Here is a 13,331-nt window from a genome sequence, read left to right on the forward strand (position 1 = left end):
ATTGACTGTACTGGAACGTAATCTATAATACTTTAAAGCTTTACGTGTTACTCACCCCCCTTTTTGAAGACTCTTTCGGCGAGTGATTTACTCAAGCTAGACCTCAAATTCAAAATTCACAACAGCAAAATCTCCAAATCTCCAATCTAATTGGGCCATGGCAATCTCATCAACCATCCAAACAGCTTACATAGATGATAAGATCACTCTCACTTCTGGTTGACCTGTGAGTCGTGACGGTGTTTCTGATTCTACCACTGGAACTGGAACTGGAACTTGAAACGTAGGGCTAATCTTCTACCTTTCGGCACAGGCTTCCCTCCGTGTCTCGATGCGGGAAACTGGGATCAGTGATTTACAAGTGATTTATTCAAGCTAGAAGTCCCGCCGCCGTGTTCTCTCATAATTCATTCCTGGAAATGGAAGTTTCGCTCAGACTTCTCGTCGATGGAACCCTTTCCCTCCCTCTTCTGCCCCTACTAAGGCTAAGAGGGTTAGTTTGGGTGAGTGGGGGTTATGCGAAATAGAACCGTAACATTTGAACTTCTCAGTTCTAAAACTTAGGAGCCCTCTGCCTGTTATTCATTATCCACGTGCCATAATCATTCAAGCTATCCTGCAGAAGGGGGGCCACCAACACCCCGAAGACTTCGCTCGCGATTTGAAGGAAGAACCGTTCCACCATGACTATGCTATAGATCGACATGGCGGATTTTCGAGGTTTTGGGTTTTAACAGCTTTCACGAACGCGCTTCGTGACCGCCACTGCACTTGCCACTGGCAGCAAGTACTGACTTGTAAGGGCCGACATGTCGGGTACTATACAAGGGAAGGGAAGGGAAATACAAGGTGGGTCGTGCGCGTTGCCCAAGTTCAAGTTATCTTTCACCGAAGTCGATGGTCCTTGTTTTGTTTTGTTTTACCACTACAGCTTTCACGATAAGTTCAATTCGAGTACCAAGTGTCGGGGGGAACCTACTAGTACTAAATCGTGCGCGTTGCCAGTGCCACGCTCAGTTACGGTTGATTCCATTGATGCAGTACTGCTTGTTAAACACCTTGAAACGATTGAACAGTTGAACGGTTGAACAAGTGAACGTAACCGAAAAGATGCTTATATGCTGCTTCTGCAACATCCATACTACATAGTTCAGGTGCTTCGACACGCCGACATGTGGATGATGAATAGGAATCTCCTCGAACAACTTTTCCGGATTGCGCGAAAAGCAGAAATTGTGAAAAAAAAAAGAAGATCAAAGCCTGAGGCCTGATATACCGTGACCCAGCGGCAAAACAGATGTACGGCCTTGTTTAACGCTCAAACGCCAACTTCAAACACAACCAAACTATTTAGTATTGAACAGCCCATACTAAAAAGATGGCTGCATGCTGCAATCTGGTGAGCTATAGTTCAGGCGTTTCGCTCGATCATGATTGAACAGAATTATCAGAAACAACCCCAGGCCCACCTTTTCCCGAAATATGAGAGAACCGTGACTCTCCGGGGGCAAACAGATGTACGGCGTTGTTTAAACGCTCAACACCAACAATGCAACTAACTAACTAACTAGGCCCTATTGGACAGCCCATAAAAAGAGGCTGCATGGGTCATGATGAATGGAGGTATCAGAACATTGAAAACAACTTGAACCCATCGCGCGAAAGCAAAGAATGTAGGCAAAAGACAAAGTTGCGGGGTACTAATGTAATGTCAAAGGCGGAAGGGCAACTCGGAGGAAACGAGACGGCTTTCAAACGTATCTTCATAGCAGCTCTAGGACCTCGCTGGCAAAGCACAGGAGTTTGATGTTAGATATTAGGAGACTCGAATTTGATCAATGACAGTGAAATTCGAAGCGAGTGGCTGGGCCGGGTGTGCAAAGCAAGCGTTCGTGTGACAACGCCTAGTACTATTTGATGTGGCGCCGGTCGTGGAGTCCACTACAGTAGAAACAAGGAAGCGTTCGTGGTGCTGGTCGTGGATACAGTGAAATCCGATGAGCCACGCGCTTGCTATATATGCCCCCTACGATGGTGACGGGAGCTAAAAATTCAGCGCGGATAGCTTCTTCTGCGACTTGGCGGCTGTTTCGCTGCCTTCGAGCCTTGTATGGACAACGAAGCCTTTGGATTCCCACCCGGAAGCTGTAATTCGCGTTAGGATGCAGAAACACTTGAAGAATGTATTCTTCTCAAAGTCCGTAAACATAGATTTTACATTGTTCCACATAAGGGTCGGGCAATGTTGGCGGACGAAAAAGGAAGAAACCTCACCTTCGCTGGGGCTTTCACCAAAAGAGTGTATGCACCGTGTCACATTCCTATTCCCGTCCTCGCCAAGCGCAAGAACTTCCGGTGCACGATCTCCACTTTGTACTGCAGCCGTCATGTCCAGCGCGATGGATCCACTTCAATCTTCTTTCAAGTTGGTGTACCCTCTCATCAACGACAGTGGCAGGACTACCCCGATAGCGACACCAAACATCCAAGGTGCAATATCAGGATGAAGGGCCGCTATGAACTTCGCTTGACGATACTTCGGCCGTATCCACACCAGAACCAGATATCATGAAGGTGATGCAACTGATGTAAGACGTATACTGGCCCTTCTCAAAAGGCATCGAGTGAGCATGATGGTCCCAAAGTCAAACCAAATGCTGGCAGTCGCATTCTGTCTTTGAGGGTTACTCCATATCGTCTAGTAGTGCTGCAAAACCATTTAGAGGCCGTCAAAAAATCAAGAAATTAGTCTCACCTCGCTGATCCCTTCTTGATATGAATATCCCCCATAACAGCCACCCCCTCGTCGTCCGTCCGTCCGTCCTGCAAAACAAGTTCCTTGCGAACTCTACTCCTCCCAAACGAGCCTCTTCAGCCATTTCTCCGCCGTAGGTGTATGTTTTACTAGATGCGCTACGACGTAGTCGGGATGTTTTGAGGTCACGGTAAACTTCTTCTTGAACGCCTGCACGTGGTTTAGAGTATCGACGATGTTTATTTTTTACCACGCGTGACGCCCCTTGTCCCTCTTGTTTCACCACCACTACCCCTAGGGCCCCTGCCACCAGAAGGTCTGTATATTCTCTACTCTACATTATTCACAATGTGCTGAAGCTGACTGTCATCAGACATGGCTGCCAAGAAACATCGTTTGTACGGCCCGGACCACGCTGAACCCGAACCCGAACCCGCACAGCCGACAACCTCAGTTGAGAACACAAAATCTATTCCTCTCCCAAACGAAATCGTCTCTCTCATCGCCGATTCAGTTCAAGATCTTATCCCATTGACTCTAGTCTCGCGTCAATGGTATCACGCCGCACAGTCTCGCCTTCACTGGCAAATCCGTGTTTCCTCCGGAGCATCCTGCAAACATTGGAGTAAAAAATTCAAAAAGTTTCCGCATCTAGCAAGTTTTGTTCGAGTCTTGGAGCTCTCCGACCCCGAAGACGATTGCCTAGAATCCCCCTATTTGCGAGGCCAACCCGCGAAACGACTTGCAGCAGCTCTTCTTACAGGCGTGACACGACTCGAAATAGTCGATTTCGTACGTTGGGGGCCTGTCGAACAGAGACTCATCAAGAGTTTTTGTAATCTGGAGTGCCTTTTCTGTTGGTCGAATCCCATGCATGAGTCGGAGCAAGGATTTGCCTGACCTTGTTTTCTCTTTCTCGAAGCTGTCGGGGTTGATGATCCACGGAGATATTGGAATGGAGTATGATCCCGAGAAAGGTGCATCTGTTCTTGAGGCTGGTCAATCATTGTGCAGGCAGTTTCCATTGGACGGGAAATCCGTGCAACTGACGGAAGTGTTGAGTTTGTCAACTGCCGATGCATGTCATGACCTGCTTCTGTGGTTTTCCTCTCCGGGGTTCGACCTGTCGAAGCTACAGCTGCTTGCAATGAAGTGGTCGGAGTTGCCCTTTGGAATGCCTTCTCCTGTTATCTCTGCACTTGACAACATTTGTACTCGCATCAGTGGCAGCTTGACTGCGTTAGATCTGGGTTTCCCAGATAATTACACGGATATGTTATCTTGTATGTTTCATGATCTGTCCCGCGTATTTCTGTACTGACACTTCAATCTGCAGCACATCTCATCGATTCAAAGATTCTCAGCCAGTTCACTGCCTTGACAGAAATACGGCTGGATCACTCTGAACTGAAACGCAATTTACCTTCCGCTTTGCGTGTTACCGTACCTCTTTTGAAGAGTCTTTCGGCGCCTTGCCTCCGTGTTATTGAATTCAAGGCGGAAGCTGGGGTCACTAGGCTCGATGACCAGGCGTATCTCGAACTTCCAGAATGGAAGTTGCTCGACGAGCTTCTTGTCGATGGAACTTTCCCCTCCGTTCGCTCATTCCGCTTTCTTCTATACGTCATTCAGAAGCGATGTTATCGAGGTCCACTGGTTCGGCAGACGACGGAAACGTATTGGTTACCCAAGGCCAGTTTGAAAGGAATACTTGACCTAGAGATAATGTGCAATTTGGTAGGTGGATTCCAGTACGAGAATAAGAATATTCCTTTTTTTTTTCTAAATCGTGAACACAGACCTGGGAGGAGTGCCGATTCGAGACGCCTGTATGCGAAGATCACATTACTTTTTTCTACGATCATGATCCATGACCATTCCTCCAACCCCACATGTTGCTGCGTGATTCGTGAAAACCAAATCGATGCGGATCTCCACGAGTTGCCAAAAAAAAAGGAGAACATCAGTAAAGTTCGTCCTTGGATTGCTGCGTGGTGCGTGGTGCGTAGTAGTGCTACGTATCAACAATATCACTACTACGCACCAACAATATCTATATCTATATCAAGTATCAAATATCAATATCAATATCATACCGTTTCATTAATCTGCGCGTCGTATTCGTTTCACAGAATAGGCTAAAGTTCCACGCAGCCTGAATGCACAGCTGGTTGCTCCACGCGTGCGTTACGTAGAACTTTGCATTGTGCCAATTTTCCAAGGGTCGTTGAGAAGTGCTTGACGAGAGGAGGAGGATAACGCTGCGTAACCGTAGTCTAAGTTTATGCTGGAACGCTGAAGCGCTGAAATCACGATCTTGATGCGAGGGGCTGTTTCGAAAGGATCTGAGTGACCAGGGTGTGGAATTGTATTTTATGCGACACGACAATGGATGGTGGGTGATGGAGGAGAAAAGTAGGTAAATCTTCTTCGGTATGATTGCCAGCTTGACTAACAACTCGTTCTGTTGAATTGAAAGTCTTTACGGGGTCTTTCGGACATGATAGAAAAGTGAAGAGATAGATAGATATCAGAGTGAAGAGAGCGAGCATGGCGGTTATTTGAACAGTCCCACGCCTTCGCTCACGCGTGCCGCACTCATTAACAGTTTCGAATTTTCTATTTTCTCCTCTCATCAACTCGGTCTCAGTGGTAACTTATTATCACGCCGCACACCGGCAGTTTCACCTCCACAGCAAAAAAAAAAAAAAAACCATCTCGTTGTCGTGTTTTATCCTGGAGCATAAAAAATTCAAAGAAATTTCTCACATCTAGGACAATGGAATGTACATGTTGCAGCTCTTCCGACCCCGGATCTATCTTGAGCCAGCCTAGGGGGGTCAACACGCCTAGCACGAACTCGTATGTTGGGGGGGGGGTCTATCAAAGAAGAGAGTCATGAAGAGTTTTAATCTGGACTTGGACTGCCTTTGTGTTGGTCGAATCCCATCCCATCCCATGGCATCCCCGCGTGATCTTTGTAACTTACATTCCTCAAACCTGTCGGGCCCCGGGGGTTGATGCAGATGATCTACGGAAGGCTCCGAAGGAAGTCAAGTACATCTATAGTACGGGGGAAGCAAATCATTGCGTGCAAGACAGACGGTTGATGGCAATCCCCATACAAGATACAAACTCACGGACGGTAATTCAAGTGCGTCCGAGTCGGACTTGCCCGGTGCCCTCACTTTTTGACAACACTTTTTGTGTTCGCGTCGGTGGCACTGGCACCGGCACCTTGGCAACTAGTATCGCGTTTCAAGCGTTGTTTCTATGGCTAATACTTCGAGTCCCCAACAAAACTTTGATCTCCAATCTCAATGTTCGAATGATTCTTCAGCCATTAACCTTGAAGCTTGAAAGCTTGACCACCGCCCTTGACATAACAAAAATAACGGCTAGATCGTTCTGTTGACTTGACTGGAACGTAATCTATAATACTTTACGTGTTACTCCCCTCTTTCGGCGTCTTGCCTTCATGCGGGAGCTGGGGGTCAGTGATTTGCTCAAGCTAGACCTCAAAACTCACAACAGCAAATCTCCAAATCTCCAGTCTATTGGGCAATCTCATCTTGACCAGCCTTGCCCTTGAAAGCTTGACATCTTACATAGATGATAAGATCATTCTCACCTGTGACAGTGAATCTGATTCTGGAACTGGAACTTGAACGTAATCTTCTATGTGTCCCCCCTTTTTGAAGACTCTTTCGGCGTAGGCTTCCCTCCGTGTTTGTTGATCTCAGAGCGGGAACTGGGATCAGTGATTTACAGTGATTTTATTCAAGCTAGTAGAAGGTTGTAAGTACCGCCGCCGTGTTATCTGTTAATTCATTCCTGGAATGGAAGTTTCGCTTCGCTCGCTTGGGCTTCAGAGAACCCTTTCCTCCCACCCTTTGTTGGTTCTTTCCGTTTCTTTCCTCTTCCTACACGTCATCGTGTGGCCAGTTCTCGACCCCCTACTAAGGCTAGTTTGGGTGAGTGGGGGGTTATGCGAATAGAACCGTGACCATTGTTGAACTTCTTTCTAAAACTTAGGAGTGCCTGTTGTTCATTATACGCCGAATACATCCACGTGCCATAATCATTCAAGCTATCGGGGCCACCACCACCCCGAAGACTTCGCTCGCGATAAGAAAGACGGACTACAACATAACTACCCCACATATATACTCTATGTGACATGGTGGATTTTCGAGGTTTTACAGCTTTCACGAACGCGTTTCACCGCCACTTGCCACTGGCAGCAGGTACTAACTGTAGTAAGGGCCGATATGTCGGGTACAAGGAAAGGAATACTACAATGTACTACCCATCATGCGCGTTGCCAAGTTATTCTTCGGCGCAGCGACATTTTCTACTACAGCTTTCACGACGTGCGAGTACCAAGTGCAAGTGTCGGGGTGCTAAGCGTCTTCTCAGAATCTCAACCCTACTAAAATCGTGCGGGTTGCCAGTGCCACGCTCAGTAGTCAGTACGGGTGTCTCCCCGAATTCCATTGACCCCCCACCAAGCATATTGCTTGTTAAAACACCAAACGATGTGAACAAGATAACCGAACTGCCCGGGAAAAGATAAAAAGATGCTTGTATGCTGCTTCTGCAACATCCATATGCATACTACTACCAAGTACGTTCAGGCGCTTCGACACGCGGACCATGATGAATAGGAACTTTTTCCGGATCGCGCGAAAGCAGAAATGTGAGATACCGTGAACCCAGGTGGGCCAAAACAGATGTACGGCTTTGTTTAACGCTCAAACGCCATGCAACTAACCTATTGAACAGCCCGTAAAAAGATGCTGCATGCTGCAATCTGTGAGCTAGTTCAGGCGCTTCGCTCGGTCATGTATGAATGGAGGTATCAGAACAACTCGAACTTGGAAACAACTTGAACCCATCGCGCGAAAGCAGAAATGTAGGCACGACAAAGACAAAGTTGCGGGGTACTAATGTGTGAAAGGCGGAAGGGAAAACGAGACAGCTTTCAAACGTATCTTTGGCAAGTATCAAAGCACAGGAGTTTGATGTTGGATAATAGGAGAGGAATTTGATCAATGAAGCGAGTGGCCGGGCCGGAGCGTTCGTGGATGGTCCGTGAATTTCTGGTCATTGTCATATCATGATCGTAACCAGAAGATCGCAGCGTTTCACGAACTGAGTTGACGCAGTGCGCAGCCGGTGCACGGTGCAGCACGTGAAACGTCATTGTTATATCTGTTCGCGTTACCTAGTTTCTGTCGCAACCATGTTACTTGTATAAATTCCAAAATGCCTCTCTAGCATTCTCCCCCCACCTTTTACGAACCATGACAATGATGAAGCACGTACGATTCGCCAAGACCAACACCATCCATCACCTCTCCAAATCCATTTCTTCTCGTCCTCTGCCCGACGAACTCTTACGCGTCTCGACGACGCCCCATCGCAGGTCTCGCACTTCCTCCCAGGCGGAGCATCCCTATGCCCTCTACAAACCCACCAACGTCTTACACCCACATCTCCCCATCCGACTCCACTTTCTCCTCGCCTTCTCACCCTACAAGACCCCTGCCATCCACTATGACCTCTCTCTCCCCTTTTCCATCATCCAACAATCTCCCTCCAACAGCATTCTCACAGAGCCCGCCACAGAACCCCCAGTCTCATCACTCACCATCACTTCTCCCATCCTCAAATGGTCCATCACCGTCACCCCCCCTCCCTCCCTCCTCCCCCGCCAATCACCCATCCCCTACGTGACCGTGCTCGACGTTCTCATGGCCTTGATGAGAGACATGAACATCCCCGTCACCTCATCAGAATACCAAACTCTTCCTTCTCACGACGCAACCGCGAAAGTGAACGAAGCTTACTTTCAACGCTGTAGAAACATCGCAGACTCTGCTTCTCGTACAGTAGAAGAGGCCCGTGGTGTCAAGCGCGTGGATTTCTTGATGGGTTGTAATAAGTTTTTGGGACTCTCTTCGAGAACTTCTTCGAGAACTGGAGAGATGATTTGGGAGCTGAATGTGGCTTAGCCGCCCCTCCCCGCTGTTCTCGTCATTGACATTTTTCATTTTCCCTCTTTTTCATTGCATCGCATCGCATCATCCCCATCCTCATCCCTAACTGCATTCCAAACAAGTATAATTCCCTAATCTCCCTGCTTTGACTTTCGCTCTTTTGGGTTTAAGAAAACCATTGAAAAAATCTGTACTTTATCTGTATTTATGTTTTTATGAAACGACCTGTACCATTTTACTAAAGACAAGTTAGATATATATATACATATATGAAATGTGCATTTTGGTTAGATACATATGAACATATGCTTTCTAAATTTCGTGCGCGCGCTGAGGGCGCTGAGGGTTGCAGCTTGCAGGTCCGAATGTATACGAAGGGTTTAAATTCCTAAGTAATATACTTTAGTAGACAGCTGCATGGTATAGCACAGGGACAGGGACAAGGACCGATCGAGGAACTGAACTAAATTTACATTTACACATTTACCCCGCCTTCTCCACTAGTGGATGACTTCCCGTAAGGATTATTTGTAAATATCGTTGCAAATAACGCTGAAAATCATCGGAGATATGTTAAGCGAGTGATACCTGGCAACAAATACCAGAATCTGAACATCAGGGCATGTTCTAAATTCTTGAATTTAGAAAGGCCTAGCGACCCCTTTCTAAACTGTTTTTGCTGCAATATTTCGTTAAGCGAGGTGAGTCCACATGATTTCCAGCCCAGATATGGAAGTTTGTCCGCGCTTACGCCCTTGGCGAGCTACCACACGTGTGATAAATCCGAGCACTTCATGCAAATTTCCAGCATTGCGGGAGGCATCTGCAAATAATTCGACAATTTCCCAATTTCCAATTTACATCAAAACTTTTATTTGAAAGGAGATTATTTGCACATCCTTACGGGAAGTCATCCAGTACTTGATGAACTGCATCAGCATTTGGGCACTTTGATGGCGCGGCTGCCCCGGGTTTTGGCGGGTTTTTGGATGGTCACACAACCGCACCACCCGACAATTCCACACAACCTCACAATCCACATATATAAATTGTACATTAATCAATAATTTTATTTATACATGAGTTTAAAATCTGCCAAAAGGATGAATGAAAAGAATTACTATAATTTAGAATGGTCTTATGGTGAGTGGTAAAGTTTAATGGTAGAGATTTGGGTGGTCAGACAGGTCCATCAATCGATTGTGAATAAACGGACTGGGGTTGCTGATGGCGTGGTTGTCGGTTGTTCCGGGTTTTCTTGGGTTGCACAACCCAAGAAAACCCGCGGCAATCAAAGTGCCAAAATGCTGATGTTACACATATTGAGTGTCCGCATCCGTAAAAATTCAAAACTCATCCTCCCCCTCATCCCAATCCACACCTTCAAACGCCTTCTCTCCCTCATCATACAACTTATCCAACCCCGTCAACCTCTCCAAATACTTCGGATCGTTAAACGCTCTCAACATCATACTAAATCCTTCTTTCTCATATGCTTCTATCACCTAACCGTCGAGGTAAGCGTAAGCGTAAACTTACGTTCCGTTTTTAAGCAAACCAAAAGGGAGAGAGCCCACCGTTTCACTACACCCCGTACACCTATCATAAACAGCTCCCACAACATGGAGATTCCTAAACTGCGCAAGATACCCTCGAAGCTGATGCGGTACGAGTCCCAATACACTACTCCCCTCCCCTTCCCCGCCTTCACTTGGATGAGGGTAATCATTCGGGTTGGATTGAGGTGGGGGTGCAGCCGCTCGGAATCTAGGGGAAAATCAGTATCAGCATTAGGAGGGGAGGAACGACCACGCACCCATCAGGATGTTGAATCACACTCATCATAAGTTCAACAGCCGTAGACGCAGCAATCGATGCCAACCCCGGTCGAGTAACTGTACACATCTGATCCAGCGTTCGATCTGTTAACGACTGTGGTTCACGCGAGCCACAGGAGTTAGTGCTCGTGTTCTTTCCCAAAGGAGGAGGAAGGGGGCTAGGACGAGACTCACATCAGCAGGAGCAACAATATCATTACAATAATAACACCCCAAATGCCTCCTCGCTCCCTTCAGATCCTCATCCACTCCTCCTTCTTCCCCCTTCGCTGGTCGCGCACCATGTCTCATAACGAGGAAAGTGTCAAATCCCAATGCCGCATTCATAACAAGCTAAAAAGTCCAAACAGTGAGGCCATGAAAGTAAAGAGTAAACGCGGAGGGGGGGTGCACACCTTGCCCTTCGCTCTACAAATAACACTAGGCAACCACCGACTCTCCCTCGAATCCATAAGCAGATAAACCACATCGTGCTCTTCAATAAGCCTTTCCAATCTTTCCACGTCTTTCCTTGTTTGTTCCATTATAGATGGCGGCGATTCAGGGATGGGATGACCTGGCATGGGTATAGATAGCGATACACCCGTCGCGTTCTAAAATAGAATATTGACTCAGCAAAACAGCAGATAGAGCGCCCCCCCCCCCCCCTGCAACTCACCAACCCAGGCCAAACCTCCTTCAACCGAGCAGCAGCACACTCCGCTTTCGGCTCTCCCCCATTCAAACAATCCGAAAACTGAAACAAGGGTTGTCGGACCGGATTAGAAAAGGAAACTCGTGCTGAATCGACGAGTGTTATCGTTCGTACTCCCCATCCCTAGAATAACATCAGCGGGATGTAAAAAAAAATGTAAAAAAAAATGGCATTACCATCAAACAACGCGCAACATAACAACCAAGCGTACCAGCACCGAGCAAGAGGCATTTCGTACCAGCGATCTTCTCAAGGTCTAAACTCGGTATAATTCGCCATCTCATCAATTTCAGATTCAGATCCACAGCTTGATTTGCTAATCTGGGGGGGGGGTTGGGGGCGTATCAGCGGTGCTAAAATAGATGGGGATGAAAGATGGAAACAACAATCCAGACCTCGTAGGATCCATCATAGGTGCCAAATCAGCCACTCTCGGCGAAAGTTTCCCCTGCACGTTCTTCTCCCAACCTACCGCATCGGGCCTCTTACCATCCCCTACCCCCGTTCCATCACCATCACCTAGAGTAATAACCCCAACCCGACTCTTCCACCCATCCTCACCACGAGGAACATACGAATCTCTCCAACAAACCACCTTCAACCTCTTCGTGCTATCCCCAGGGTACAATGCTCTTATGTAGGCTAACAAATTGCGTAATGGCCATCCGGGGTTTTGTTCTCCTGCTGAAGGATCGATGAACCCTATCGCTGTCCCCGTCCCTGTCCCTGTCCCTGTTGAATCTAGTGTATCCGTGTATCTGTCTTTTGACGGGTCGTATTCTTCTACGGGTACGACATCCACGGTGGTGGTTCCCGAGGATCTGACGAGGAAATAGGGTAGAGGTTTCGAGCCCGAGTGAGCTGATTTGTGGAGTTGGTCTAGAATGGATTTGAGCTGGTCGTGTGAGTAGCCTGGGCCACCACCACCACCACCACCAGTAGTAGTAGCAGCAGCAGCAGCAGCAGCAGCGCCAACCCAACCTAGAGCACCATCGATGTACCACGCTGGTTTACTGACAAAAGCAGGGAACGCGAACCAGTAAAAGTATTTGTATTTCTTGAGATCGGCGTAGGTGATAACGAGGAAGGTGTTGAGGAGGGTGGTGGATTTCGTGGTGTGGATTGACGACCATATCTACAATTGAAGGGTTCAGAGAAGAGGAAATCGAATAACGAGCGTGTTATTCACCTTATCTGCAACTTGGTTAAAAATCTTGCTCTTATCCGCAGCTTTAAACTCTTCGATCGTGTTAAAGTTCTTTACGATTCCTCTCGCAACGGCCGTTCCGACTGGTACACTACATAGGGATAGGGATAGAGCTTGTTTAGTTTTACACTCTTAAGGAAGGAAAGGGAAAGAGAAAAAGAAAAAAGGTTTTATCCCAATCGCACCTAGTAGTAGTAGTAGTAGTAGTCTGACCCCCAAAACTACCCTCGTCAACACCCAAACTCCCACCAACACCGACCCACTTCTCACCAGCGGCCTCTCGATCTCGAAAAACCCTTCCAACACCATACCTGCCCCCAATTTCCACCTCCGCGTCGCTCAGTTTAAGTACATCCAATTTCAGTTCGGTCAATTTGTGCCAGAAGGATGGATGGGTTTGGGAGGGGAGAGGTGTGAATTGGACGATGGTTGGGGTTCCGGGAGGAGGGGTTGTCATGGTTGGAGGGGGGGTAAGTGAAAGAGAAAAAAAAAAGTTGGGGAAGTTTTGATAATTTGACTTGATCAGGTTTATTATTTATTTGATCGTAATCGATGGGCTGACGGTGAGTACTTGAGGTGCGACTAAAAGAGGGTGACCTCGGTCTTGGTGTGCGGTCCCAGCTGGCAGCCTGAGTTTCGACGCGTCTGGCACCTTGAACACGTACAGCGTACAGCGCGCGTCTTGATGGTACTCAAACAAGCTAACTGGGACTACAAGGGCGGTTGAACAAATGCCTTGAGCGCTTGAGCATTCCATTTCCATATACTTTCTACAAGCTTATGACCCGGCCCTTTATGCCGAGTTTTTTTGCATGTTTATACACCTGCTTACTTG

General features: G+C 47.4%; 4 protein-coding genes across 4 annotated transcripts; 2 read left to right on the plus strand and 2 right to left on the minus strand.

Moving 5' to 3' along the window:
* Positions 1–1,863: 1,863 nt before the first annotated feature.
* E1B28_003898 (uncharacterized protein) lies at positions 1,864–2,968 on the minus strand. The gene is made up of 3 exons (XM_043148340.1): positions 2,756–2,968; positions 2,275–2,707; positions 1,864–2,145 (listed from the first exon to the last, which is right to left on the minus strand). Exons 2-3 carry the CDS (start codon positions 2,387–2,389, stop codon positions 2,045–2,047), a joined length of 216 nt encoding a protein of 71 aa, XP_043012935.1. The 5' UTR covers positions 2,390–2,707; positions 2,756–2,968; the 3' UTR covers positions 1,864–2,044.
* A 162-nt stretch (positions 2,969–3,130) lies between these two features.
* On the plus strand, positions 3,131–3,655 carry E1B28_003899 (uncharacterized protein; the record flags this gene model as incomplete). The annotated part of the gene is made up of 1 exon (XM_043148341.1): positions 3,131–3,655. The coding sequence occupies one exon, from the start codon at positions 3,131–3,133 to the stop codon at positions 3,653–3,655; it is 525 nt and encodes a 174-aa protein (XP_043012936.1).
* A 4,270-nt stretch (positions 3,656–7,925) lies between these two features.
* E1B28_003900 (uncharacterized protein) lies at positions 7,926–9,087 on the plus strand. Its single transcript, XM_043148342.1, has one exon. It carries the CDS (start codon positions 8,062–8,064, stop codon positions 8,770–8,772), a length of 711 nt encoding a protein of 236 aa, XP_043012937.1. The 5' UTR covers positions 7,926–8,061; the 3' UTR covers positions 8,773–9,087.
* Positions 9,088–9,792: 705 nt separating this feature from the next.
* On the minus strand, positions 9,793–13,188 carry E1B28_003901 (uncharacterized protein). Its single transcript, XM_043148343.1, has 10 exons — positions 12,682–13,188; positions 12,479–12,587; positions 11,685–12,424; positions 11,466–11,610; positions 11,254–11,412; positions 10,991–11,188; positions 10,770–10,928; positions 10,574–10,689; positions 10,335–10,524; positions 9,793–10,262 (listed from the first exon to the last, which is right to left on the minus strand). The coding sequence occupies exons 1-10, from the start codon at positions 12,951–12,953 to the stop codon at positions 10,104–10,106; spliced, it is 2,247 nt and encodes a 748-aa protein (XP_043012938.1). The 5' UTR covers positions 12,954–13,188; the 3' UTR covers positions 9,793–10,103.
* Positions 13,189–13,331: the final 143 nt, after the last annotated feature.

Source organism: Marasmius oreades, chromosome 2 (genome assembly GCF_018924745.1).
Source record: "Marasmius oreades isolate 03SP1 chromosome 2, whole genome shotgun sequence".
NCBI classification, from domain to species: domain Eukaryota; kingdom Fungi; phylum Basidiomycota; class Agaricomycetes; order Agaricales; family Marasmiaceae; genus Marasmius; species Marasmius oreades.

What these genes read in the sequence shown, in the direction of transcription:
- E1B28_003901 (XM_043148343.1), bottom strand. Translation starts at nt 12,953, where the DNA reads ATGACAACCCCTCCTCCCGGAACCCCAACCATCGTCCAATTCACACCT. An exon ending in AGGAGGTTTGGCCTGGGTTG is followed by an intron (nt 11,189 to 11,253) that starts GTGAGTTGCAGG and finishes ATTCTATTTTAG; the next exon opens with AACGCGACGGGTGTATCGCT. An exon ending in TTTGTAGAGCGAAGGGCAAG is followed by an intron (nt 10,929 to 10,990) that starts GTGTGCACCCCC and finishes TGGACTTTTTAG; the next exon opens with CTTGTTATGAATGCGGCATT.
- E1B28_003898 (XM_043148340.1), bottom strand. Translation starts at nt 2,389, where the DNA reads ATGACGGCTGCAGTACAAAGTGGAGATCGTGCACCGGAAGTTCTTGCG. An exon ending in TGGTGAAAGCCCCAGCGAAG is followed by an intron (nt 2,146 to 2,274) that starts GTGAGGTTTCTT and finishes CGCGAATTACAG; the next exon opens with CTTCCGGGTGGGAATCCAAA.
- E1B28_003900 (XM_043148342.1), top strand. Translation starts at nt 8,062, where the DNA reads ATGACAATGATGAAGCACGTACGATTCGCCAAGACCAACACCATCCAT.